The 27,970-nt window shown below is 39.3% G+C and overlaps 1 protein-coding gene across 2 annotated transcripts in view; it reads left to right on the forward strand.

Annotated features, from left to right (window-relative positions):
- Positions 1 to 27,970, forward strand: part of MAST2 (microtubule associated serine/threonine kinase 2) — a 184,519-nt gene that overhangs the window by 123,066 nt on the left and 33,483 nt on the right. The window contains exons 6-11 of one of the 2 annotated variants that reach the window (XM_026033667.1): positions 6,184 to 6,259; positions 8,200 to 8,220; positions 10,825 to 10,903; positions 16,283 to 16,437; positions 24,431 to 24,506; positions 25,471 to 25,680. In XM_026033667.1, coding sequence (XP_025889452.1) covers positions 6,184 to 6,259; positions 8,200 to 8,220; positions 10,825 to 10,903; positions 16,283 to 16,437; positions 24,431 to 24,506; positions 25,471 to 25,680 — 617 coding nt within the window. The remainder of the gene's footprint in view (positions 1 to 6,183; positions 6,260 to 8,199; positions 8,221 to 10,824; positions 10,904 to 16,282; positions 16,438 to 24,430; positions 24,507 to 25,470; positions 25,681 to 27,970) is intronic. The other variant, XM_026033676.1, reaches the window with a different exon arrangement.

Below are 27,970 nucleotides of genomic sequence, written 5' to 3' on the forward strand. Positions count from 1 at the left end.
ACACCTGGTGGACTTGGGAATAAATGGTCCGTGCAAATGAAGCACCAGAGTGAGCTTCTCAGCTAGTCTTGCGTAACTGAACGTACCAATTAAACTTGCTCTCACTTGTAATTTGTACTTACAGGAGAATATAGGAGGAGTCCATTGAAGACTGAACATGACTAGATTGCAGTGCCTGTAAAGGTTATTTTTGAGTTCTTATCCCAACCAAAATTTTCATATTGATTTCAATTTTACTGTTGAACTTAAATTTTAGTTCTGCATTACTACATGTGAATGCTTTCCCAGTACATGGCCAGTTAATTTTGTAAAGGAGAGGATTTGACCAACAAAAATAGTTTCTTATGAGTCTACAGCATTAAGCTTTCCTTCTTAATCCTAATACCTGTGTTTTGCCCTTTAGTAATCCCTTAAAAATGGGTAGTAGTTCTCCTGCAAGTCCCATAATACCTGCTGACCTTTGAAACACCTCATTTATTTGAAAATGAGATTTTTCAAATTAGAAAAAAAATGAGATTTGAGTTCTGTGTCTGTCAATATGTAGTTTAAATTATTTGCTCTGGGTCTTCCTCAGTGTTGACTTCTGAAGTTTCCATGTGGAAGAGATGTATAGAAATGTTTGTGCTTTTTTGCCAATTAGAGAAGCAGAGAAGTAGTGCACAGTACATCCGTTACACTGTGCAGTCTCACATCAGGAGGGGAAATAACCTAAATTACTGCTTGATTATTTTTTCAAATTAAAAGCTTCAAAACAGTGGCAGAAGCAACATCCTCTTTATAACTTGGTAGAAAAGAGATTGAGTCTTACAGCTGGGGGATTGAGGTTCAAACTATTTTGAAATTTATTTTCTACTGCTGTAATGAAGCTGAATTGCAGCCTGGCTTCCAGGGAAGACACTTGTCACTGCCTGTGGGTTTGCTCTGTCCCCAGCTGCGATGCCATGTGCAGGGAGCTGCTCGTGGGCAGCCCTGAATTACCTTCCTGTGCGCTTTCCCTGCAAGTTCCATTCCTCCTACTGGCAAAAATGGCTTTTATTATGAGGGCTTCTCCTTGTTTATGCATTTTCCCCTTTCGCACTGGTAAAGAAAGGCAGGATTCTGCTGCTTCCTGGCCCGAACCTCCTTCCCTGGATGGTGTCTGCTCTGTGGGGTCCGATGGGACTACGAACCTCTGCAGTCATCACAGCCTACAGTGAAGATGGGGTAAAAGTTGGGCTAAGGCTGTCACACAAGGCTTGTTGGATCTTGTATTTAAAAAAAAAAAAAAAAAAAAAAAGGAAACATTTAAGCACACTCAGTGGCACCCGTATCAAATATAAGGAATGCCATCATCCTGTCCTGCCATCCAGGTGTCAGTCACACGTGTGAAATAGGAATGACTGATCAACTTCAATACAAGATCCGTATGTGCTGGAAGGCAGGTAATTCTGTATTGTTTGGTAAGATTTTTGGCCATTTGTGTTAGCATTCAATGAATTGTATGTCTTATGTAGAAAACCATGGGAAAAACAAGAACAAAACCCCACTTTGTAACAATTTTAGTGCTCAGGCCACTGGTTCTCATAGTGCCCCTGCAAACGTTCAGTGTTTTTACTGCAGCCCCAGCTCTTGCAGTGAGCTGCTTACAGCAGAAACTGAACTGCCTGGTTTAAATGTCAGATCCGTAGCTTTCATTGGGGTGGTAAGTAACTAGAGATAGCACAGAACAGGTGAAGAGAAAGAGGATGCAGTCAGGACATTGTAATGGCTACATCAAAACAGGGAGAGGAATCCAAGCCCCCAGCTGCAATGCAGAGGCTGTGCTGGCAGAGAGCAGGAGGGAGCAAAAACTGATATTTCAGTAAGAATTTAGATGTCTTGCCGGTGTATTCGTTGAAATGAAATGGACCTTGAAACGGCTCATTTCTCTGTAGTAAGATCGAGTTATCTCTTCAGTTAGTTGTTTAGTATTTGCACACTATTCCCAGTATAAAGAGGATTATATTGATGTATGTTAGTGGTGCAGAGGACGGGAGTTACTGTCAGGTAACATATCTTTGGGCAACAGCTGCTTTTTAATTAATGTCCTGTGGATATACTTTGCTAGTTGTGGCTCATGGAAAAGAAAGGTAGCTTTGCACTTATTTCTTACGAATGAGCTGCTCTTCCTTCTTCCTCTTTACCATGGAGTGCTGCATGTGCAGAGAGTGGCTGCAGAGCATTTGACACAGGCCTTTTTCCCATTGTTAAATTGCTGACATGTCAGTACTATAAGACTTTAAGTCAATATTCTTATTTAGAGTATTTATTTCAATGAGTAAACTCCGATCTTTAAATGAAATCTAATACTGGTGCTGGTATCAGTACAAAGATGATGCAAAGTTGGCAGAGAAGTATTGAGGTGTATTTGGATAATGGTGAGGGCAAGAGGAGAAGGAGCTTGGAAAATAATTAGGAAGTCACACTGAGAAATCAGACTTAAAGGTAGGATCTGGCAAAAGCAGGTAGGATATGGAGCAGATAAGGTTACAATTTAGGGTAGTGGTAGCGGAAGAGCAAGTGATTCAGGCAGATAGAATGGTAGCTGCTGAAAGATTTGAATGTCTTCTATACTGTATGTTTTCTCTTGCAGAAGCATAAAAATGAAAGCTGATCTACTATTTTTTTTTCCTCCAAATATTTAGAAACATAATTGTAAACAGTTCTGCTTTTTAAACCATGGTAACCTTTTATTTGCAAGTAATAATCTAGAAAGTAAATATTTTTCTTATGAATTGGTAATATTCTCTATACTGTGACTTCTGAAATCCTTAAAATTGAATTTCCTTTCACTTCTTTATGGATCCTCGGACTTGATAGGGCTTTGGGTATCAAGGGAGTGAGGGAGCTGCCTTTCCCAGTGGAGTTCTTGGTTGCAGGAGCCTCTTTTTGAAGTCAGAGAACTTGTCTCTTGTCCCAGAGCTGCATGCTGTCTTCGACCATGTGTCTTGTGCTAACTTCAGGCACTCAGATTTGATCCTAATAGCTGCAAAAGGGGATGTGGGTCACCAGGACCCTGGAAAGGACTATTCCTAACCTGGAAGGCTGGGCAAGCATTTTAGGAGGCACAGACATACAGAGCTTTCTACCTTTGTGGAGTTGAAAAAAATGTGGTTTTTTGTCTTTATTTTTATCAATTCCAGAGGCAGGTTTTATAAAAAGGTTCTAGTCTGAGCTTTCGAACTCAATAGTCTCTCTAATGAATGTCATGTTTGCAGAGAGGTGGCTGCTTTCACCAAATACTGCCATTTGGGTCCACTTCTTGTGTTCTGAGTGTAGCCTTGACTACATCCGTCTTGCTGTGACCAGGAAATGTAAAGGTTCATGCCTGAATCATTAATGTCCTTGAGAGTGTGTTGATTTACCTAATGGGCCATCATCCTGTGCAAGGGCCTCTCTTGAGACTGAGTCCTTTCAGGTTCAGCAGTAGGCAACCATAACCCTTGAGCAACAGGAGAATTTGCCTTTGCTAACGCGGTAAATGGGCTTTCGATCATCCTTGGCGAAGGAGACCCTCCTGCTAAGGCTTCTCTTATTAAAATTCTTTCAATTCTAGCAGATGCAGCAATATTGGGAAATTTTAAGGAAAGTAGTAATTCCCCTTCTCCCTGTTGTTGTTTTAAAAGCTTCATCCAGAGTTGAATTGAGTAGAAAACTAATTGCTTTTCATTTTAAAACTAGAAGCAACTCACAGGGGATCTAATTAAAATTCCAGTGTCTGGGAGGAAATATGCCATATAAATCTGAAAAAGATGTTGCTTAAATATTAGTAGTATCTTTGTACCAGATTATGCAGGCGCAGAAGAGTTGGAACACCCACACAGGTAATTTCAAAGTTTTAAAACTGTCATTACCCAATTTGTTGAGTTATTCTGAGTCACATTTTGATCGTGAGCTGGAAAGTTTACAAAAGATTGATTAAAAATAAAAAAGGCAATGATAGCTCATTGCAGGTTCATGACACTGTCTGGTGAAGGGCTTTTTATTGAGATCGAGCACCTTCACCCAGTGGATTCATCGCCAGGGAAGTTAAGAAATGGAATGAAGACCGAGGTTCCCATCAAAAATGGTTTAGTTCCTTGCGTTGTCACTAGGATATTCGATGTCACTTAAGGGCCTCCCTACTGTCTTTCCTTCAGATCTAAAATGCTCTGTGCCCTGCTTTGTGCCCTGCTTTGTGCCCTGCTGCCCAGTAAGTCGTGGCAACCCGAAGGCACGTGCTGCGAGCAGCACCCGAGCTCTTGGGGCGCTTGCAGCAGTCGTGGCTTCCTTCCATCTTCCTTGCAAATTTGTGGTGCCGCCCAGGCTGCAAAATCACTCACCTGTGTTGTAGTATAAAGGCTGTGGTTTTTCGCCGTGACCACAGGAATTAAGATGTGCGTAAAGTCAGGAAGTAAAACAAAGCAGCAAAAATCACAGATTTTTGACACCTCTCCTATGCCCTCAAAGCCACCAACCCGAGAGATGATAGGAGTCTAATGGTTAGATAGTATTGGATTTAGGCTGTGTGCACTGTGTCATATCATACTCTGGACTTACTAATTTTTAATGCATTATAGAGAGAGAAGAAAAAAAAAAAAAAGAAAATCAACCCAAATGAGCCCAAACCTGTTGCTCAAACCTTTGTTTTTGATCCAGTTTGCTCTTGGTGAAGCAGATTGTGGAGTGGTCTGCATTTCACTTGCCTCTCTGGTTCTGTCATCACTCCGAGACAAGCGGTAGCTGGGCCTGGGGCTGCTGTGATCTCCAGCAGCTGCTGCTTCCCCCTGCAGACCTGCAGGCCAGATGGAGTCCGCTGGCTGCGGCCGCAGAGGCGCCCGGCTCTGCCCTCTCCTGCCCTGCCGCTCCGCAGGGCCGCAGGGAGCAGCTCGGGAGGTGGCATCGGAGGCTGCACAGGAGCTGCTTGGGTAGCCGAAGCGCGAGCGAAAGCTGCCCTCAGCTGTGTGCCAGGTGTATGTTCAGTTTCTGCCTAGCCTGATAATCAAGGTAGATGATTAATTAGTGTTGGAATCAATGCGGCTTAAGCACAGGCTTGTGTACCTTGCAGTGTACCTTGCTCCGTTGTGGGGAGCTCAGCACTTGGGGCAAGTCCTCAGCAGGGAACTCATCGCTCAGGAGCTTTAGCTTCTCTCTCATTTTTACCTTCTTGCTCATGTTTGACATGACTTGAAAAATCATTTTAAATGGGATCTAAATTTGAAGATACAGAGATAAAAGTATCTCGCAGTGCATTGCTTCTCCAGTATCCACTTATTGTCCTGTTTATTTTAATGTTATTTTACTCTCTGAGCTCAAAGAAATTGCTTTTGACCTGTGTTTTCTAGGCCTGGTTTCCTTTATGCTTGTGTTAAGGACTGGAAAGAGCAAACCACTTAAGAATATGCCCAATCATAAGAGCTCATTGACATGAAGCTTCTAATTCATCTTACGAATTTCAAAGGTTTCTGCAGTTGTCTCTGAATGATTCTGGCTTTCAGAAAGGCTTTCTGTGGAGTGGTTGCTTCTTGCTTTGAAATAAAGTACATTGTAATACACCACTTACCAACCATATGTATACACTTCACATGAGAAAGCCTGGAGAGGAGATTCTTGTGCTGGCTGAGAATAAAATAGCGTTATTTTTTCTTTACTTTCTGAATTTACAGAAATATTTGTTTTCATGAGAGAAGAATCATTTCAGAATATTGATAGTTAGAGTGAATGCTAATGCCTTGTGGCATGATCATCTTAGATCTGTGTGTGATTCTTATATTATCATGTGCAGTTTCTTTGGCATGTCCTAGTTCTGCGGTGAATTCTGCATTCATCATTGATAAACATTGTGAGAGAAGTAGAGAGCTACTTTCTTACTCATTATTCCTGAAAATGTCATGTCTAATTCAAGATTTCACTGAGAAGTACTGAGACAAGTTGTATATAGAAATTACTGGAAAATATTAGGAGAATAGATTGTGTATAGGTGGGCTTTCCATCTTAAATTATTTTAAAAGGAAGGAAAATACTAGTGCTTCCACATCAGCCAAAACATCTCTTTAGCAAACAAGTGCTCACATGATCAAATGCTGTGTATTGTCAATTATTTATGAGTACAGCCCGAAGCATTTCTGCACAAGGAAAAGCTACTCATCAGTTGGTTGCAAATGAAATGTTTTCTTTCTCAAACAGGTAGCAGTCCGTTGGACAGTCCCAGGAACTTCTCTCCTAATGCACCTGCTCATTTTTCCTTTGTTCCTGCCCGAAGGTAAGGCAGTGCATGTTTTCCCTAGGTTGGCACCCAACTCATGTGTTTTTATTCAGGTCTGGGCTACTGGTTAGAAGTTTGGGGATTCTCTTTCATCATGAGCCTGATCTTTAGGCTTAGGGCTGAAAGCTTTGAGTATTCCTGTAACATCCCTTGATCCCAGTTGCTTTCTCTGACGTTTCCAGTTTTATGTTATTTGCTTTAGTTCAGATCTTGACATCACCCGGAATGTATCACACACAGAAGGTGGTCAAGGAAATACATTGATGCAGATAGCCCAGGGCAACTGCTCGTGGGAGCGTGGCCTGTGGCCTGAAGAACAGCTGTGATTAGAGTAACTGCGTCTCTGGGGCAGTCTGGCCATCAGGCTCACTGTGAGGATGCTGGGTTTGATTTGCTGCAGTCTCCCTGGCTGGAAGGAACTATCTGATGATCAGAGAAAGGGAGAACATGGGAGAACATGGTCCTTCTGAGGGCAAGGAAGTTTTTCTGAACATGAAAGATTTAGCTTGAGGACTAGATAGAAAACGTGTCAAAACTGAGAAGAAGAAAGGGTAAAGGTTTGGAAAAAGGAAAGTTCGTGAATAGGAGAGAGAAGCTGAAGTTATCCCCTGGATTTGAATGGCAGGTGAAACCTGGAGTGTTTCTCCAGTTGAGTGGTTTGCTGGAAGACCTCGACTCTGAGCGCTGTTTGAAGCAGCCTTTAGCCTTTATTTCTCATGGAAGAACAAACTGTATAATATCATGTGAAATATGACAGACAGACTATGTTTGTTCCTGTTGCCTCGGAGAGAAAAATGAATTTTTTAGCTGCTGGTATAGCAATTCAAGCGTACTCAGTGTATCCACCTTTATTTTTAATGAGGTATCTGAGCCTCATCTGGGTCTACTCAAGACAAACTACTGAAGTTAACTGAATGTGAACCAGTTTTCGGAGCATTTTATGTCCTGGATCCTGGAATGCAGGGGGAAATGTGTAGCTGAAACCGTTGTCAAAACTGGCCTCATTTGCTGGCTATTTAAATTGTTTTACTACTATTCCTTTAAAGATTTTCATGTGTAAAGTAAATGTTGCAATAACAAAACCCTATAGAGCCCATTTTTATATTTCTTTACTTAATTTTAAAAGAAATGAACCAAAAATTAAATCTGCCCTTTCAAACACTGTAGCTCATTCTACATTGTTTGTGTTGCTCCATACACCTTTTATGTCTTTGAAAAGAATGTTTAAACACAGAAATAAGTTTCTGAAACAAGCTGTTTTTTGCTTGCATTGCACCCTGAAGATTACTGGTCATAGCACTGCCAGTAGTACCAATGCATATTTGTTACATTATCAAATAGCTGTATCAGAATAACTTCCGTATGATGATATTAAGTAATTGAAAATGTTGTGCTCTGTTATGCCAGAGAAATGGAGATTGCATTGTACCCTTTGGTCTGCATTGTCTTGGTCTTAGGGACTGTTTTACCTGATTTATTCCCCTTGCCATCCTGGAAGTGATTGGTTGCTGTTTTTCTGCCTTTTACATTTGATGTAATTTCTTCAGTTATTATCCTGTTTGAACATGGTTTGTGATTCCCATTTGTTCAGCGTGGCCCTGTGATGAGCTGGTTCACAAGACAGAATGGGAAACACATTTGGAAAACACATTTTACTTTAAAGCTAATTTCACTACAGACTGTTGCAGGGCTGCTCTTAGTCCATATTGTGATTAATCATATATCACTTGCTAGCTAGACTTTCAGTGACGGTGTCATATCTACAAAATGAGTGTGTTCAGCAGCCTCTTGCCTGTGTAAGCAAAGGCACGATTAGTCCTGTCCATACTCAGTACAAGTGGAATACGAGTAAGAGCAGATGAGCTGTTTGCTGCAGTGACAAGTGCTTCTTTCCCTCCCCTCGCCCTCACTGTCGCTGTCCGGTTTTCTCCACACAGCCACGGCCACCGAGCAGACAGGTAACGGGCATCGAGCTGCTGCCGGGGGGGAGCTCTGCTGCTGCACGGCCCTGACAAATTCAAGCTGGAATAACCCCATTTAGGCACCGGGCTTTAATTCTTTGGTGATGAAAATGAGAAATGTTTGCATTTTGTTTTGTGCATTTTTGCACAAAGCAAAGGCAATTTTGATTTGTGGGCAGCACTCTGCAGAAGGTGCTGTGTTCTTCTAGCCCCTCCTTGTTTTGAAATTGGGCTAGTGTTCGTTGAATAGTATTATATCTGCCTCAAAAATACTTCCTTAAATCTCTTCCTAGAATGTCATTTTGATGACAAAATTAATTGTTCCCACATGTTTTTTTTTTTTTGTGCTAGCAGAGGTTGTTTTAAAATAAATGGCCTAAAATTTTTTTTCACAGTATCTTTTCTTAAAGTAATATTGCATAAAATCTCTCTAAGAATATGTTGTTATTGACCAAACACTGAAATAATTTTGAAATGTTTAGCATAACTGAAAGAGAAGGATTTTTTTTAAGATGTTTCTACCACTGACTTGGCTTTGAAAGATTTCAGCTCATTTCTCTGTGCTGGATATAGTGCTAACATTCATTGCCTTCACTGCTTAGCACATTGCTTGCCCAGATTGCATCAGTGGAAAATAGTCTAAGGATGGAAAAGTCATTTTCTATGTGGGAAAGATTTTTTTTTTTTTTTTAATCATCACTATCGAAATACAGAAATAATTTCAATACACAATTTAATGACTCACAAGAGTTAGATTTTCCTTTTTTAGAAAAAATAGTATTTTTTTATATCCCCATCTACTATTTTGAGAGATACAAACATGTTTTCATGCAGTGGAAGTAAAGTTGTGGTATTGGTACCAGAACTGCTACAAGGTACTAGTATTTTATGCAGAAAGTGAGCAGAGATCTCTGTTGCTGATGCTTGGTATTCATTCGTGGACCACATGATGCAGAGACTTGGTCATGTTGACACTCTCTGGTTTTAGGGATTTAGGAAGGGAATTTGTTCTCTTTAGGATTTTTTTTTGAGATCACACTTTTATATATGTTTGTCTTGCCAAAGAAAATATCACCTGTGGCTAAATGGGGTTTAGCTCTAAAGTCTGCATGTGGTAGAATCTACTTCACAGCTTGAATATTTTTTTATGAATGTAGCATGAACCACTTTTAAAAACTCTCTTATATAATATTCTCCTAGTAATATAAATTAGTGGGATTATTTCACTTTTGATGTAAATTAGGTAGCAGAGAAGAGGAGCATGTGTCAGTACCTGACAATAAAAGGAATTAGATCTGGAGAAAAATGCAAGCATGTGCTTATGTGTGAATGTGCGTTGAACGTTCTCCTAAAGATATGAGGCATTTAGGCATGTGGGTAGCAGGGTAAGAAATGTTACGGTGAAAATAAGTTGTGTGTGTTGTAAACACTGGTTTAGACCTGCACCAATAACTACCAAACATCCTATTTCCTAATGCAATTACAAAAATGTACTGTATCTCTTATAAGTATATATTAAAAAAACAAGTATTTGCGAAGTAATTTAGAGGTTCTAACTCTTCCTGTTTAGCTTCATTTTATGACCCCTTACTGATGATTTACCTTAATAAAACAAGCAACCAAATGGAAGCTGATAGGAAAAAAAGACTAACATCCATCCCAGCACCCAGCCAGATACACTGGTCTGTGACTGGGACAAAATGTGGTTGAGACTCCAATGAAATCAGAGGCAGAAAAAGGCTGTGCTACGTGAGTTCAATTGCCTTCCTCCCTGAGATGTTTTTGATGGAGGAAGAAGAGGATTTCAAGGAGGGAAATATTGATTCTCCTCAAAACACTTGTACAGTTCATCTGCCTTGGCTTTGGTAGAACACACCCACTTTTTCTGCAATCTCTGCTGCATGTTTTGGCTATTTTCCCTGAGATTGTATTTTGTCCTTTTGATATGTTTATTATCTCCAGGAAAGAAAAAAGTTTTCCTTGGCTAATAATAGCAAATAACTACCAGTATTATAATGATTGGAGGTGAAAGAGACCTGAGGTGAAATTGCTATCTCTTCTGTATTTCAGGAGGACGTATAGGCTCTGTGCAGCACTGCCATAGCAGCTTGAATTCCCCGTTGTTATCAGCATCGCTATAGGCAGAAGGCTTTTAGACTCAGGAAAAAGAATGTGTTACCTTTTAGTTGCTTCTTGATCTGATACGATTTCGCCCCCTTCCATTTTTAAACACTATTTGGAAGTTAAGCAACTGTATAAGTAATGATCCTAGGCATGACTGTTTGCAAGAAGTCTAAAATAAACTGATTACATTTGTTCGTTCTTGCAACTTCAATCTTTTTGTGCAAAGCACCTACCTTTTTGTATACAAACGACCTACTTGTTGCAGGAATCTGATGTCCATTTGCTTTGATGTTTTTTTCCAAGGTCACGTAATTTTGCTCTTAAAAACTTGCCTCATCTACTTCTTTACAGAAGTCATTGCAAATAGGATGACTGGTTTGCCTTGAGATATTTAATTTAAAGATTGTGTGGAAGAATTTCTTTTTTTTTCCCCAAATATTAGCCGTAATACTAATTTCTCCTGCTTCTTCTCCCCAGAACGGATGGGCGTCGCTGGTCCTTGGCCTCTCTCCCTTCATCTGGATATGGAACAAACACTCCCAGTTCCACCGTTTCAGTAAGTGGCACAGACTTTTCCAAACAATTCAGTTTGTACAAACACACCCTAACAAATCAGCTTCTGAGTCTTTACTAAAATATCTGATCTTTCTTCATTGTTTTGCTAACATTTTTTTAAGATACTAATTATTTTTAAAATTATTTTACTTATCAGTTGTGCTGCTTTTTCCTCCATTTCCCAGCTCCTACCATCTTGCACTTTGCCTTTAGCCATGGAGAAATCCCAGTGCAGCACGTGGCTCGACTGCTCGGTTGAGAGACACCATGTGTCAGAAATAACAGGACTCTCAGATACAGAGTACATAGCTGCCAACAAACACAGATTTTTATATAAGAGGGCACTGACATTCTGGTCTGCCTTCAAGTTGTTGGTGTGAAGACTTCTGCTAGCAGGAAGAAAAATTGATAACACCTATCTGTTACTTAACTCCAGTCATTTGAACCTCCTAACAAAGCTTTCAGTTTGCACATGTGATTTTAAAGGTTGGCTGCAGTTTACCTGCATTCTAGTGTACTTCCAAAAGGCTAAGGTGTCATTAATATCTGTAAGGCAGCAGCACTCTTTTAACCCTTAAAACTCTTTGAAACTTCACACAGTTAATCTTATTTTTCAGTTAATGTGAACTACGTACTGTGGTTATCCACATAACTGTGTTATGGAAACATTCAGTAATGTTGCAAAGCAAAGCATCCAAAGAATAGAAAGGTTAGGATTAAGGATACCAGTGCAGGTATAATTCAACACACTTCTATGTGGGTGTTATGGTCTTTAATTGTGTGGTCCCCATATCTGTGCCTCTTTCTTCAGTGCTTCTACTGAGTTTTTATATATTTACTAGAGTACATTCTTAATAACTAATACCAACATTTAATTAGGAACTGATATTCTGCAATGCTTGCTCTGAAATGCAGAATCATTCTCATCCTTGTGGGCTGTTCTGTTAAGTTCACCCATAAACTTCCTAGTGCTTCTCAAATAAAATTTATATTCTTTGGGAGATGAGACAGTAAAATTCAATTTATGTATATGAGGATAAGCAATTTGAGTTTTTACTGTTTTAAGGTGTGAGTTGATATGATTAGAACCTAATTGTGCAGTCTTTGTATCATCTGTGTTTTGTTTCATATGTTCAGACACATTTTTGAGGCTATAGTTTGCATGAATTCCGCAGTCTGTTTTTTTTTCTCTCTTTTTTTTTTCCTATTCTTTTTTCTTTTTGGCTTCTTGAGAAGCCAAGTGACTTGATTTTAGACTCCTTTATGAGAAATGTATGTGTGAAGTGTGGAGGGAAGTTCATCAGCCACATGGAGAAGTTCTTAGTTTTACTGCCAGGCAGTATTATATATTAAAGTACATGAGAGCAACCATTTAAAATCAGCTCTGCTTTTGCCTTTATAGCCTTAAGTTAATCCTTACAGGCATAAACCATGGCCAGGTCATCTTCTGTGTACAAGCTATAGGAGCACGTATGATTACTTGATGTAGGGATAACATCTGAATTGTTATCACATCTGATCACTGATGATCCCTGTGAGAGATTCCATGATTTCTGTGATGAGGATCCTGCTGGAAACCAAACTGCCAGCAGTGTGAAAGCCTTCCCACAGCCTGTGCAATGAGTAGGTTTCCAAGAGTTTGTAGTTTGACTGGACTTCGGGTAGATGTCCACAGAGAGAGCAAAACGAACAACAACAAAAATATTCTAAACAAATTTTCCTGGGGTAGGAAAGAAAGCATGTCCTTTTCTTCCCGTTTTTCCCAGAAAGAGCTAAATCACTTTGAAACTTTTCCAAAAACAACACAGCTCTGAGACAGGCACATCCCACAAAGTTTCAGTGCAAACGGTGCAAGTTTTGTATGGTTGTCAGCAGCAGCAAACTGGATGATGTGATCAAAATTATGAGTCATCTGAATTCATCATCATAAAGTAAATAGTTCTATGGGAACCTGTATCTCCAAGACTTTTTCTCAAGGGGCTGAGTATCATCTCTTGTCTGTTTGCTCATCCAACTTTACCATCTCAGAAAAGAAGTGCGATTAATAAGTACTGAAGTATTTCTTGGAATCATTAAACTTTTCTAAGCCAGTCTTTTCTATGGCATTTACATTTTTGTAGCATTTCATAAATTAGAATCAATTTAAATTGATCCGAATAACACCTCTGGCATTGATAAGCGTTATTATTCTTGTGCAAACTTTAAGACTGAAATGATTCATAAAGGGACTTGTCAAAAGGACACAAAGAATTAATGCCACAGATAAGAACTTAGAGGAAATTGGGCCTTCAATTTGGTGTGTTTGGTCCTCTGCATTTATTTTTAGAGCAAGACACAAGAAAGCCAGCAGACCTTCTGCTCAAGTGAAATATCAAAAAGAATGATACCAGATAATGATGACCACTGCTGGCCTGAATCCCTGTGCTGGGGTTGGAGTTGACCTCCATCTCTGTGCTTAAAGATCAGCTATTATTTCAACCAGGCTGAACAAATCAAGACAATTACCTGTTCTAAAGTCAGTGGAAACCTGTATAATTTCCATTTTGTCTTTCTTTTCTGAGAGATGACCCTGATACCAATTTTTAAAAATACATCTGCTGACACTTTCTGTATAAATCACGAAGACCACATGCATCTCATCTGACCAACAGAAAGTTGGAGGATATCTCCGTTCAAATTAGATAAATGGAGAACAGTTAGTTTAACAGAATAATATACAATTATCTTTAAACATTGAATTTGCTGTTTCTTTTCTAGATGGAAAGCTTTCTAGACTCTGCTGCTGTATTGCTAGCTTTTGCTTGAGATGAGCTGGCTAATTCTGTGTTGGTAATTAAGACACCAGGGGAATGCTTGTATTAATCTACTGCAAAGATTGAATTCTGTGATGTGATTACTTAAAAATCAATAATGCAGAAGTGCTTTGCTCTCCTGCTGCTTCAGTGGAAGGTTATCTGCCTTGAGGCAGCTAGAGGAGCCCTTGGCAGGGGAAGACCATTTCTCCTCACTGTCTGTATCATCAGGGCTCTCCTTAATTGTTCCCTGACTAACTTTATGATCTGATTGTTACTAAGGAGAGAAGCTGAAGGAGGAGTTTGGTGGGTCATCCATAAATTGGCTAATACTTAGTTCTTTCCCCAATGATTTTACTATTGGAAGGTAAAAGGGTTTTGAGGCTTTTTCTAGAATGTCAGTTTTTTCCTTCTAACTTGGTATTAGTAACTTCCTATGTGCCAACTATTCTTAATGTGATGTCTTGAGTTTAATTTGGTTTTGAGTAAGAGGTGTATTAGTTATGCCAGTACTTGAGTAGCTCTTACATTGTCCTACAAAGCCSTGCAGTATTTAGTGCTGCTTGGTCTGTGGCAGCGTTCCTGTCATTTAGCATGGCAGGGATGCCGTCCAACACATCTTCCCCTTGGAAAGTGCTGCTGTTTCTGCGTAAGCAGGTGGTTCTTCCCTCTCTCACTGGTGTATAAGGCAGGTGATCAAATACATGTAATACAAAAAGGGAGGCTTTCATTCCTTTGGCATAAGCAGGGCGCACAGCAGAATAGCTGTGGGCTAAGCGACCGTCAGATCCTCACGTTCTCCGTCTTGGCTACAGTGAGGATTAGACCAGTGTCAGCTGAGTTGCCATCTGGATAATGGTCACCCTGGGGACTCTGTGCTGGAGACGACTTTCCAACATGATCCCTGTACCTAGAGCTGCCTGAAGGAAGATGCAGCAAGTGATGGCTCCTTGTGCAGCCACGAGTGAGGATTTTGTGCGTGTTTTAAGACTTTCAAGGGATCTCTTCTCCGAAAATACCTCCGCACAGTGCAAAAGGAGTGGATCTGAGCTCTGGAGACAATTATATTTTTATCAAAGGATGTGATCTATAGGCTTATAAGTGCTTGTGTTCCATTCTCCATCTCCACCTTGACTGAGATTCTCTAGGGATAAGGGTCTGTGTAAGGTATTGGGATTTGCAACGCCCTGCTTATTTCTTTGTAGTTCAAATGTGTAGCTGTTATTCTCTTGACAAATTTGGATACACCCAGTTTAGCAGTTTCCAAGCCATGTTCTCTTTGCTATTAGCACTACAAAGATGCAGGGCTCAGTGAACATCTTGCCAGCATTTGGCTTTCCCTGCTTGGCCCTACTTGTTAGCTTTCTTTTTCAAGGGCCACCAATAACAAGGAAGTCTAGAAATGGCCACTAGCTAAAAGAAAAGTTTGGTCATCAATTTTGAATTATGCATAATTCCTTAGTGTTGTTACTTCTGGCACTAGGACTCCCTGCTTTCCGGTTTGGATGAGGGTTGTTGTAGCAAAAAGAAAAGTTTTTTTCCACTAGAAATTTATATGCAATTAATTTTAGCAGATTGATAGGGGGCTTTGGCACTTACATTAGAATTGCAGTTTTCATCAGGCTCACTGGTGTTGTTTGGTGCTGCTGTTTCTTTTTTTAATTAAAAAAAAGAGAGAAGTTTATTAATTTATGCTGACGTAATAAATCATCTTAATTTTGTAAGATGGCAAAGGATATTTAAAAAAAAAAAAAAGCAAGAATTCATTAGTTGCCTTCATTAGTTGACCTACAAATTTTCCATGTGAAGACCCGCTACTCTATTTGTAACCCAAATTCTTTTTCACACTTCCCACACAACATTTTTTAACCTCAGCTTTCTTGAGGTTGAAGTGTTAAATCAGTGTAATGTCTGTTGTTATCCCAGGACACATGTCATGTAAGCGCAGCAGCCTGCTTAAAGATGAACAAACCTTTGTAACTCTTTGTAAACTCCTTGTAACAGCTCAACAGGTGAAACAGTTTAGCCCCCAGTTCTCCAAAGCCAGCTACATTTGTGTTATTTTTGCCTGCCTGACTAGAGGAAAGGAAAAGTGACATCCAGAGCATTTACAGTAGCAATTGCCAGTGAGAGCCAATGACCACAGTAACCCTCCTGCCTACCCAGCTCCATAGCATTCTGCATGCCAATGAAATCCTGAGCTGAGGGAGCATGAGGGAAAAGGAAAGAAAGTTGCTCACCACTCCAGGAAGCTCCTTGTCGTGTCCAAGCAGCGCCGCTGCCGACCAGCCTCTTCCCATCTCCTTGTAGAGTAACTCACCTCGTGATGGGCTGCAATGGTTCCAGAAGGAGATGCGACGGTCCCTCCGTCTGCTCCCAAAGTTGTCCCGATCTCACCAGCTCTGCCGCTGTCTGTGAGGGTTGGCTTGGCCTCCTGACAGCCATAAAGAGGCACCTGGTCTGATAAGTAGCTTTCTTTTCCGCTGGAGTGTGCAGTGTCTGGCAGAACCCGTTCCTCTTCCATTCATTAGCTGACCCCTATGCATGCGTTTAGTGCATTTCTTTTCTGTATTTTTTTCTGTACTCAGTCATCATGCTCATCTCAGGAGAAGCTGCACCAGCTGCCCTTTCAGCCCACGGCAGACGAGCTCCATTTCCTGACAAAGCATTTCAGTACCGAGAGCATCACGGATGAGGAGGGGCGCCACTCGCCAGCCTTGCGGCCTCGATCTCGCAGTCTCAGGTGAGCTCCAGCAGCTGTTGGTTGCCTTTTCAAGGTACTGCACGTGTGCACTGCATTTTTATATGTGCTTCCAGTTCTAAGGATAGTAATTTGTAGTTGTTTCCTTATTTTTTTTTATTATTTAATCAATATTTACTCCTCCTTAAGTAATCGCAAAGGAGTTTTTAAAAAAATGTGACATTGAGGATCTGAGTTGCAAAATGCATAGCCTGTTTTTATGTCTTCACCATAACTCTGTAATGCAATGATCCATAAGCATCACACACTAAATCTACAGGGTGTGGATTTGATTCCCTGAAGTTTCTTCTGGGAATTTTGCTGCATTAATAAAAGGAAATAGTTACAGTCACTGTTAATAACTTTTCCAGAACTGCCTCTGAAGGGATATGGAAACTGGAGTAGATGAAGTCAAAACCTTGAGTAGAATTGCATGAACATCCAAGAAGAATTTTGTACTAGCTCTGAAAACAATCTTCCTGCATTAGCAGTCGAATACTTTTTATTGTTGCTTTAGAAAGCTTGTTGCCCAAAGATCAGGAGTTCTTTCCTTGTGCTCTTACTTCTCTACATATAAAAACAGGAAGCAACTAGAACTTCACCTTTCTTTCATGCCCCTGCAACTCTTAGTTATTTGAAGGAAACGAAACAAAATAAACAGACCTTTCTGTGTCATGACTGAAACCTTAAGTTATCCTATGCTTTTAGTGCTGTGCCAAGAAAATGCAAGTCTAGAGAAATATTCCTCCTATTTTATGAAACAAAAGGAATTTTCACATACATGGGGTAAGGAGGTGAAATCTCCTTTATGTCTCTCATCTGAGAGGGTATTAGAGCAAGGTATCACGTTTAAGTCGCTGGACAAGATCCAGAAACTCTTCCAACTGGAAATACTGATTCAGGACCTGGGATTTCTAATAGAAGCCACTTGAAATAGGCTCAAGCTAAGCACTGAAATGCATGGTGGGCATTTTGTCGTAGCAGAGCTGACCCTCCATCATTATTTGTAATTATTTATGTGTTCTAAACCACAGTGCAGGTTGCATGGTAATTGCATATGGATCTGCTAAGTGTAGTTACACAGTATTCTACAGGAGCAGGTAAGTACTATAGGTAGTAGCCCACATAGTCTGCAGTCTTTACAAATTGACATGTAGTGGGTGATTAGTTACATGATTTGACCTGAGCTGTTCAAGTCTTGCTACAGTCCTGTTGCTCTTAACACTGGCTACTGCTGATTAGTGTAATTTTAGTAATACTAATTCATTATAGATGACAGCTACTGTAGGTAGACAACGTAATTATTGTCTTTTCTAACACAGACCTGTTACTGTTGGCATACTGAAGTATAAAACACAATTGCTAATGTAAGAATGATGGAAACAATAAAATGAAGGTCTTAGTTCTATTTTTTTTTTCCTATTAACGTGAATTATCAGCTTGTTGAGAATTTTATCTCTGTGAGCCACTTCAAAAGCTGAGTTTTCATGCAGCAGGTTTGTAATTTCTGGCCAGACTAGATCAATTCAGTAGGCTGTATGACTGTGAGAGATGTTTCTTTCCTGAATGCTGTCTCTACTTCCCCTTTTGGGGTGACTGTTCACAGCATTTTTTATATTCCAAAACTTAGGGTGAAATGACTAGCTCATTTTTGTATAGAATGTTGCTTATTGCTTGGAGTTCTGTGAGTGGCTCTAAAGCAGGCCCCCCCCACTACTAGGCATTTGTACTAGCCCTTGCACCACAAAAAGGAAAATTGGCTGGGTTGATTTATTAATATTTGCAGAAGTAATTATGCCCTTTGACTGAATAACATGTCCTCAGAAACTCAGAAAGAGTTTAATATTGGAATATATGAAGACCAGACCTTACTCACTGCTCAGCTTGCTTATTTTTTTGCTGATACAATTGAGTTAGCTCCCTTGGTAAGATGTTTTTACGTAATTAAGATTAAAAAAAAAAATCTGAGCAGTTGCTGTGCTGCAAATTAAGCAGGATTCCCCCCAAAATGCAGTATTTTCATAAACATTTAATGGTCCCATATTTAACCAGCTTTAATGAAAAATTGATGAACAAAATACATCAGGCATGTTTGCCTTAATTGGCAGTCATGGTTTTGTAATTTAAAAGATGATCTGATATTTACATGATTACTAACTTGTATTCATTTTTCATTCTTTGACTGCAATGTCAGCTCGCTCTGTCTGAAAGGAGAATTGGTGTTTTCAAATGTCCCTGCCACATGCTGAGTTTTGCTGGGTTTTGAGGGCTTCTGCAACCTAAGAATTTACGGGAAGTATCAGATCATCCCTTTATGCTCCTAGATAGAGAAGAGTGTTGCCTGGATGTGAACTTATAGGAAAATCCACCCCTCTGAGTTGCAGCTTACCATTTTCTAGTAATCTGGCTGCAAGTGAATATTAAAGAACTTCATATAGAAGTGATCAAGTTGGATGAAAATATTAGCAAAGTGTTTAGTCATGGAGAACAGAGCACTGGCTGATACACTCTGAAGTGTTTGGGCCACCTCTGTTGCTGGAGGGGTTTGGCCAGTGGGGCTGAAGATGCTCCCCACTTCACTTATCAGACAAGGCAGGAGAGGTCTCCGCCGAGGGTCTGTGTCCTCTCTGTGGTGCAAAAGCTGAGGCTGTGGAGAGATTGAAATCTGAAAATTCACGACCTTGTTTTGTGGATAGAAAAGTTATATTTTATGTCTTTCCCTGACAGTTCTTGTGGTAGACACAGCAAGGTACAGAAAGTGAACACAGGAAAGCCACGTTCCTTTTTTTTTTTCTCCACAAGATTTTGCCCCTTGCTGATCTCCCATAAATGCAAAGGGATGAGGAAGCAGAAGAGCACATTTGTAAAGTAACCTTGTAAAGTAGCTTTTGCTACACCATGGTAATGATTCCTTTCCAGCTGCTTTCCTGTGCCAGGGAAAAGGAGGTGGCCCGATACCAATTCCGGAATCCAAAACTGTGATGGGTTTATGAAGCTGGTTGCTGGTGCCAGGAGACTGTCCTTTTATCCATCTCCAAAAGCACCATTTTCCCCTGTTAAACAGAGACCTTACCTTCCATGATCCACCCCATCAGATCTGTTTTCATTCCTGCAGTGCATCTTCAGTAGAAGAGCAAATTTGTTTATTTGGAGGGAGAGTTCCTACGTACCATATCTCAACCACTTGCTCTTTTTGCAACATGATGTTCAAATCATTAACTAAAGGGAGAAGCCCATACTCTAGTTCTATTTTTTTTCAGAACAGTCCAGGGGTTTACTTGGAAATCATCCTTTCTTCCAGGAATAAGATGCACAAAGAGAGTAAATTCTCTCATGAATGTTGGCATCTTTGCTCAGCTGGTTAGAGCAGTGCTGCCCTCCTTCCTGTCCCAGTTCCCTTTGCTTGTCATCCTTAGGAGTTGCTAACAAGTGGGAATGTGTGAGGGACCTCTGAGATAAAAGCAGGATTAACTAATAAAGACTTCATCAAGTGTTACCTTTATACACTTGCTCTACCCACCAAACTGTCCATTTTTCTTGATCTCTCTGTGCGTATTGGGATAATGTCCAGGGAAAATAGATGGGAGATTGTAGCAGTGAATTTTTATATAGTTGAAGTGGATGAGATCTTCCTTAATCAGATGTGCCACTTCATCTCTTTGCTGGGTAGTGCTTGTTAAATGCAATTCAGCAACCTGACTTTAGATGTGCTAATTCTTGCCATTAAGAATATACAGAGGCAATTCCTAGAGAATACCAGTGCCAAAAAAAAGCTTTTCACAGTCAAGTATATAAGGTGAGAACAACGAATAGGATCACACTCTGCAGTGGCTCATTTAGTCCACTTTTGTCTTAAAATTTGGTCCCACAAGTTGTAGAGCCTTTTCACCTTAGTGCATTTAAGCTTCAGATTTAATTGCTCAAATAATGTTCTTTTTTTCATCATTTAATACCCCCTGCCTCCAGACATCGCTGTGTTTGCCACAGGCCGTGGAGGAGCATCCTGCGCTCCGGCGAGTGCTGACTCAGGCAGCTACCGAGTCAGCAGAGAGGGGCCGCGGCTCTGCATCCTGAAGCAGGGCCTGTCTTCCAAACATATATTCTGACTATTTTGGAGATGGTGTCGGTCTCTTTGTTCTCTCAAAACTGCAAATTTTGTGAACTTGATTTAAAAGAAGGATTCTTCAAAATGATTATTTCTAAATTTGATAATTTTCAGTTTGTTTTCAAAGCAATTTTGATTGAAGTACATTGTCTTTTCCGGAACATTTTCTGAGCTATACATTAAATCCTCATCCACATTTGTAAGAACATCATTCCTAGTATAAAGAAAGGCTTATGGAAGAAAATTCAGCTATACAAAGCCAATTGCAGCCAGTGTTTGTCCACAGAGTAAAGTTACTCAGAGGGTCAGTGTTTGCAGAATGAACACAAGATCACAACATACATAAGCAGATTGACACTGTTGCAGACTCAAAATTGACTTTTCCAGGTGCTCAATGAGAAATCAGGGTCCAAAAAAAAGTCTTACAGGGGAACAATATTTCACTAGCACCGTGCATATTGTTTGCATTCAGAATTTAGAACTCAGCTCAGTTCTCGTTTCGTTGTTGTCTTGTCTAATCCTAACGAGGATTAGACCCCAAGGCCTAATTGCTCTTGTCTTGGTGCAGGATTGAATCCTGTGGGTCTGCTCTGTAGTTTAATCAACAAATGTGGGTTGGCCTTATTTGCTTCTACTTTATCTTTCATTTTTCCAAGGGGAGTTTTCTTATTATTTTTTACTAGCTTCGATACATTTTTTTTTTAATTTTCAGGAGAAAAGGAAGAGTGTGAAAACTCCTTTGAAATGACTACAGATAAAGGCCTGTAGTTTAAATTTTCCTGTGGACAACAACTTTTCAAAGATGTTGTACATACATGCTCATGAAACCTTCCTGAGAGAGGGTAAACAAGAGAGGAGAAAGAGGGTTTTTAGCTACATTTTTTAATAAATGCAATTGCTACAGTGAAAGAAAAATTAAGTATTCATGAACATCCCAGTTTTATTTAGTCACAGTTAAACTAAGTTTTGTAGGATTTAATTTATTAATGTAAATGTTACTGCTTGAAACAGAGCTGTCTATTAGCTTTTTTCACTTTATAGGCTCAGATAAAGATACATGAGTTTTGACAAGTTGAAATCTAGAAACCTTTGAGAGAGAAATATGTCACGGAAGGTCTGATACTGCATAATTTCATGAAGTGTAGGGAGGGTGAGGAAGAGGAAGAGAGTAGTTTTTCATTCTGCTGTTAAGCTTAAGGGGACAGATACTATTCTTCTAATGTCTGCTCTGCTGAAATGAAAACCTTCGCTGCCAATAATCTTGTCTTTGACCTGCCCATCTATACTGAGAAAAGAGACAGTAGGAACCTGCTTTTTGCCTTGAAATGTTATGCACGTGCACAGGATGTATCCTGTCTTACAAAAAAATGCTTTCCTTTGTGAAGCTTGAAATGTTAGGCTGTTTTAGCACTGTGTGTGAAATTATTTGTGCCATACAGATGTGTAAAGCTTTTGCATTTCAAAAAGCTGTTGTGCCAATAAAATACATTGAATGAACACTTTTTTTTTCTCCTTATTTTTAAACTCCCTTACACTGTCCTTAAGTGGCATCCAGTTTTCTACCCAGTCCTGGCTTTTTTTTTTTTTTTTTCCCCAAAGATGCTATAAAATAACCAGGAGTGTCTGGCAGGTAGCCTTTGAGTTAGTGAGTTATTCATATAATTTCTTCTATAGTTTCCCAGACTTAGGCTTAACATAAAAGATTACAGTGCACTGTATTATGTTGCAGTCTTGCTGCAGTCAGCTGGATTTTTAATTCCACATGTTATCCTGGGAGAATTTTATTTAGAATGACAATATGGTCCTTGATCCCAGGTCTTACCAAGTTACTCAAATGCTCTGTCATTATAGGTAATTAAAAGAACAGCCAGTGCTCAAGAAAGCTGAAGGTGTTTTTTTGTTTTGTTTTGTTTTGTTTTTCTACAAAGAAATAAGATTTACATTGTTTCAGAATATGAAAAAGAAAAGCCTGTGGATGCTCTTAGGGAACCAGGGGCTGTACTGGCAGGACAGCCCAAGCAGCCCATTTCTGCAGGGCTCAGAGCTTCCTGCAGTCCCTTGAATACAGGACCTTGCAGCAAGGGGAAAGCTCATGTTTTATTACAGCCCTAAGGCAGCAAATGCTTAAGCATGCAGTAATTTTAGGGCCACTTCAGTTTTAAAAGGAAGGATGCATATTTCTGGAGCTGGTACCAAAGGGTTCATATATCCTTGTGATTTATACATCACTTAAGTCATTTAAGAAAATAGTTTTGTTAAGGAAAAATAAGTTCTTAATAATTCTCTACCAAATTCTTCAGCCATCAGAATGATCAGAATACAAATGCCATGTGTCTGTGTCAGTGTGTGTGTTTTTAAAGAAAAAGAATGGGATATTTAATTTTCTATAACTGTCATAGCATCTGTAGCTCTTCATATTTAAATGTTCTTGGCCTTGTTTTATTCTCTCATACATTATATATGAATATAAATGTAAGTTTCTTTATTAGGAAAATTTTCTTTACTTAAAAATAGCTATTCACCCAGTTAATAGTGAATTCTCCTAACAACTAAAAAAACTATTAATGCAATTGTGTTTTGGCATAGTATGAATAACTGCTGAACATCAAAATCAGCTTATTTTCTCCTTTAACATAAGAATTCAATAAAAGACAAAGTCTAAAGTGCATTTTCTCAAGATGAGGAATAAACCGTAATAAAAACAGGACAGAGCATTATCCATGGAATTCCAGCACCTTGCATGAAAAGAGATGGCTATTGCTGTCTTCTGTGAGCCAGTGAGCTAAATTTTCTCTGAACTGTAAATATATGTTCTTCAAAGCATATTTTTTTCTTTCAATAGGTTAGAAGCACGTAGTAGCTTTAATGCACTCAGAGTTTAAAATGTTATTTATTCTGTTCAAAGAGATTCATTTCATCCTTTGCAAGAAAGTTTTCAGATATATCTGAACTGACTCAAGGTAAAATTACGTATTTTGAAGTAAAAATATTTTTAGCAATATATAATACTCTTAAAATTGTAAAGACAATAATCCTTATGCCATATAACAGGAACCCTTGCTTGTCCTGAAAATTAAAACAATATAACCATAAAATAGAGATGCTGTAAGCGATGGCATCACTAGGGATTTTCTGCACTGCACCGCTCAGACCGTCCTCTGTGTCGGAGTGAGTCAGGGCATCTCGTGCCATCACATGTGATGCAATTAGATGCAAGTCGTCTCTTAACGTTACCCAGACAGCAACATAAATGCAGCTTTTCCAGATTTCAGGATTTAGTGCCCTATTTTTCAGCATGCATCTCTGCATGTGCGTCCATGGTGTAATCCAGGGAAATATTCTGTCCCTGTTGCTTGTGGTGCTTATGCATGTTATTTTTAGCTGAATAAAACTACTCATAAAGTGAATACCTACTGTAGCATACTGTTTTTCAGACCAAGAAAAGCAAGGCACCTCCAATTCCTTATTTCATTTTATTGTGCTCCTTTCTGGCCCTGTGCACTCCAGTGATACTGTATTTCCTGCGCACATCTCCTGCCGCCACTGTGGAGGGCAGTAAGAGAACACATGCAAAATAACATAACAAATGTGATATTTCTAACATGTAGGTAGGGTAGGTTTTGCATTCACTGAAAGGAGGTGTATTCTTTGCCTGAATTCAGAAGAAGACAGCAATGTTAACAGTTTGCCGGTGAGTTAACTGTGACTTTTGGAAGGGTATAAATTGCCTTTTCTTGCTAGGATTTTCTCTGAAGTTCAGAATATACCATTACTTAAATGAAGCCTTGGAAGGGCTACGATCAATTTGGCAGCATTATGACCAGCACAGGATTTCTGAGCGTTTTGCTATGACAGCTATCAAATGATAATGTATTTTCTTTTCTTCTCTAGCCCGGGTCGCTCCCCGATTTCCTTTGACAGTGAAATAATAATGATGAATCATGTGTACAAAGAAAGGTTTCCAAAGGTAAGGAATCACTTTTTTCATAGTGCAGTAGATGAACTCATGACTAAACTCAGAGCTAATTTGTAATATCTATTAGGGAAGGATTCCATATCTTACCTCCTATTTCCAAGCAATGCAGTTTACTGGGAGTTTAAAGCTGTCCTCTCTGCTTCATATGTTAATTTGCAGTCTGAAAAAATAGATTGAATGTGTAGAGAGTCTCAGATAGAAGTATGTGAAAAGCTTAGTGTATTTTTGCTGATTATTTTATATTTATTAAATATCTTGTGTCTCTGATTGGTATGCCGAATGTGTGTAGAATGGAGGATAAGTGCCACGCTCTGGCTGCTCAGTATAAATGTTACTGTTTGAGGGGGTCGCCATATATTCTGCAATAGTCCTTGATTTTTGCTTCAAATTTAGAAGCAGATGAAGATTGGAAAAAGGACAATTTGCTTAGTTTTACATAAACTTTTAAAAGCTAAGCTTCATGTATACTTTGCAAAGCTATTTAAAATAGTAATTTAAAAATATGTTGAATAACATCCACCCAATGTTCCATGTATAATTGCATTAAGTTTGCTTTATACAGATCCAAATTTCCTTGGTTTTGGTAGACTTTTCATTTTCATATTGGAAACACAACGTTCTCTTTTAAAGTCATTCCAAATTATGCTGGAGGCTTTTGGTAAAAGCCGGATTTGCCTCTGGGGCTTTTGGCACCACGGAAACAATGAAGATAGATTTAGGTTTTCAGAAAAGTAAACGATTGCAGTGCTGAAGTGATTTCCAATGGGAATAGATTTTTGAAAAGTTGATTATTGAAATCTGTAGACTCAGACTTTGAAGATTAACATTCCACTGAAATGAGTGTGAGAAGAGTGTGTATCCTGGAGGCCGGAGTACCTGCCATTCCTATGTGTTTTACCAATTAATTTCTGTGACAGTAATACCTAGAAGTAACCTGTTTATTCCTTCCTCTTAGGCCACGGCACAGATGGAGGAACGACTGGCTGAGTTCATTGCCTCTAATGCTCCTGAGAACGTGTTGCAATTAGCAGATGGAGTCCTAAGTTTCATTCATCACCAGGTTATTGAACTGGCCAGAGACTGCCTAGATAAATCACGTGAAGGTCTTATTACATCTCGGTACTTTTATGAGCTGCAGGAAAACTTGGAGAAACTTCTCCAGGATGTAAGTGCTCCCTAGAAAGCAGAATATATTATTTTGATTGAAATTCTAAACAATAAGCCAGAGCTTTGATTTTAGGAGAGGCGGCACAGACTCCATGGGAAGGGCGGTGGGTGGTGGTGTCAAGAGACCTGAGTTCTTCCTGTCTGCTGTTGGAAGCAGCATCCTACAGATTTGAGCAAGTCACATCACCTGTGTATTTTGTTTGTACAAAAGTGGAATATGCAGATAAGGAACTCAAAGGCAGTCTTTACCACTTAGGAAAATTGGGCTCATTCAGATGAAGGAAATACTGAAATTTCTTTCATGTGCTTCAAGACTCTGAATGACTTATTAATTACAATAGTGCCTTCAAGGAGTGAAAACACCATGGTTTGTAGTGTTGCTATAAATTTTTCATAAAAGATTTTCTTGAGCTGAACTTAATTCAGTTGTAGGTTTTTTTAGTACTTGGATGTGTTTTGTGGTGTTCAAAGCATATGAAAATACACAAGAGGGCACAACTTTAATGCATCTTCAATGCTTCAACTGCTCATTAAAAATCACTCTTTGCCTCTAAAGCAAAAATAATATTAAATTCAAAAAATGCCTTAGAATTTAGTATTCCTTAATGCCTGCTATACTGTGCAGTAAGTCAGTGCAGTTTGAGAAACCATTTTAACTGAAAATAGGATCCAGGGGTCTGGAATATGTTGTAGCTGTTGTGAAGAATCAGTGGAGAGTCCTGCTTGTTGCTGGATCCCGGCCTCCATTTAGGTACATCTCCTAATCCTTGGCTTTGCCTGAAGCTCAAAATACAGTGTTTCTAAAGAGTATGGTCTCAGATCACAAATATCAGTGAGAGACTTAGAAATAGAGCACCTGAAATGCTCCTTGGTGGTTTTCAATCTATTTTAAGCTATGTGTTTATGCATCATCCCTTGGTTTGTCAATCAGCTGATGTGAACTGCACTAGTTTGTACCTTTGCCATTCCATCCAGCCTTGAGAAAATGGCAAGTGAGTATAATATTAATATATTATTTTTATACTTAAAAGTTTTGCAAAAACATTCCCTTGTGTCAGCTAAAATCTTAAACTCTACTCTGTATGAATATGATGTACATTTTTTGATACTTTTTATGCATTAGAGAAAAATGACTCGTTTATTTTTGTCATGTTCTCCTTGGATGAGGACTGTAATGAGGTAAGGAATATCTTTGGAGGGCTTTTATGGTTGTCTGCCATTGACATACCAGTAACCACTGTGGGTGCATTTCAATAGTGTGCAGAGTTTTGGATGGCCAAAAAAGTAGCAGAGCTTAAAAAACAGAGCGTATGTTTTGATGAAAAACAAGAAAGACAAAACAAAGCACTATTTTCTTTTCTTTGACCTTTACCTTAAAAAAAAATATATATATATATGTTTAGATGTCGTTTTCTCTTTCCTCCTGCAGTCATTATACTTATCAGGGGAAAGATGACTTTGAGCTTCATCAAAGGGTTATATCAGGGTTCATCAAAGGGTTATATCATCTAGATTAGATGCAGTGGTTATCCCTATGCTTGCTCAGTTAATTTACATTCAGGAGGGAATGCTGCCTTGCTCCCTCCTCCTTAGCACCTCCTGCAGGGTTGGGGTGGGAGTGGGGACGATCCTTAATTTTAAGTGGTTTTTCTCCAGAAAGTAAAGTGAACTAAAGACAGCTATAGAGGAGGTAGAACAGGGTGGGAGAGATGAGGACAAAAGAATTAAAGACAATGTAGGAATGCCAAAGACTTCTTTCCACATCTTTCTCATTTGTTTTTCCTGTCCTAGTTCTTTGTCTTTTCTATTGTAACATTTAAAGACTCTTTTTTTTTTTTTCCCTGCTTGCCAATTGTGTTTCCCTTTTATGCTGTATTTTAAAAGAAAACAATGGAGCATTTCATATTAAGCAGGTAGAAATAGGCAATGATGCCTCTTCTGGGGAACTAACCTCAATCACAGGAAGTTTTTTTTATAAGATATAGAAGGATTGGGCAGGTGATTTTCTGGTGAAAAAGGAGATGACTGGCAGCACAGCAGCCAGGAAGGGAAGTCTATGCAGATATTCATATAATTTTCCTCTGTAAGAACTGACTCTATTGAAATTCCTTTCTTTAATAAGTTCATTCTAGCATTTGGTAACAAGCTACACTCGTACAGTCATTTCAAACCATAGAGAGAAAGCTCAAATTAATGTGTTGCAAATTAAAGCTACTTTATGTTGTGAAAATGTCTCCATAAAACGGAGTAATTGGTTATGTAAATAATGAACTGTTTAAATATGCCCG

This window comes from Nothoprocta perdicaria, unplaced genomic scaffold (assembly GCF_003342845.1).
Source record: "Nothoprocta perdicaria isolate Ctin4 unplaced genomic scaffold, notPer1 scaffold_0, whole genome shotgun sequence".
Lineage (NCBI taxonomy): Eukaryota > Metazoa > Chordata > Aves > Tinamiformes > Tinamidae > Nothoprocta > Nothoprocta perdicaria.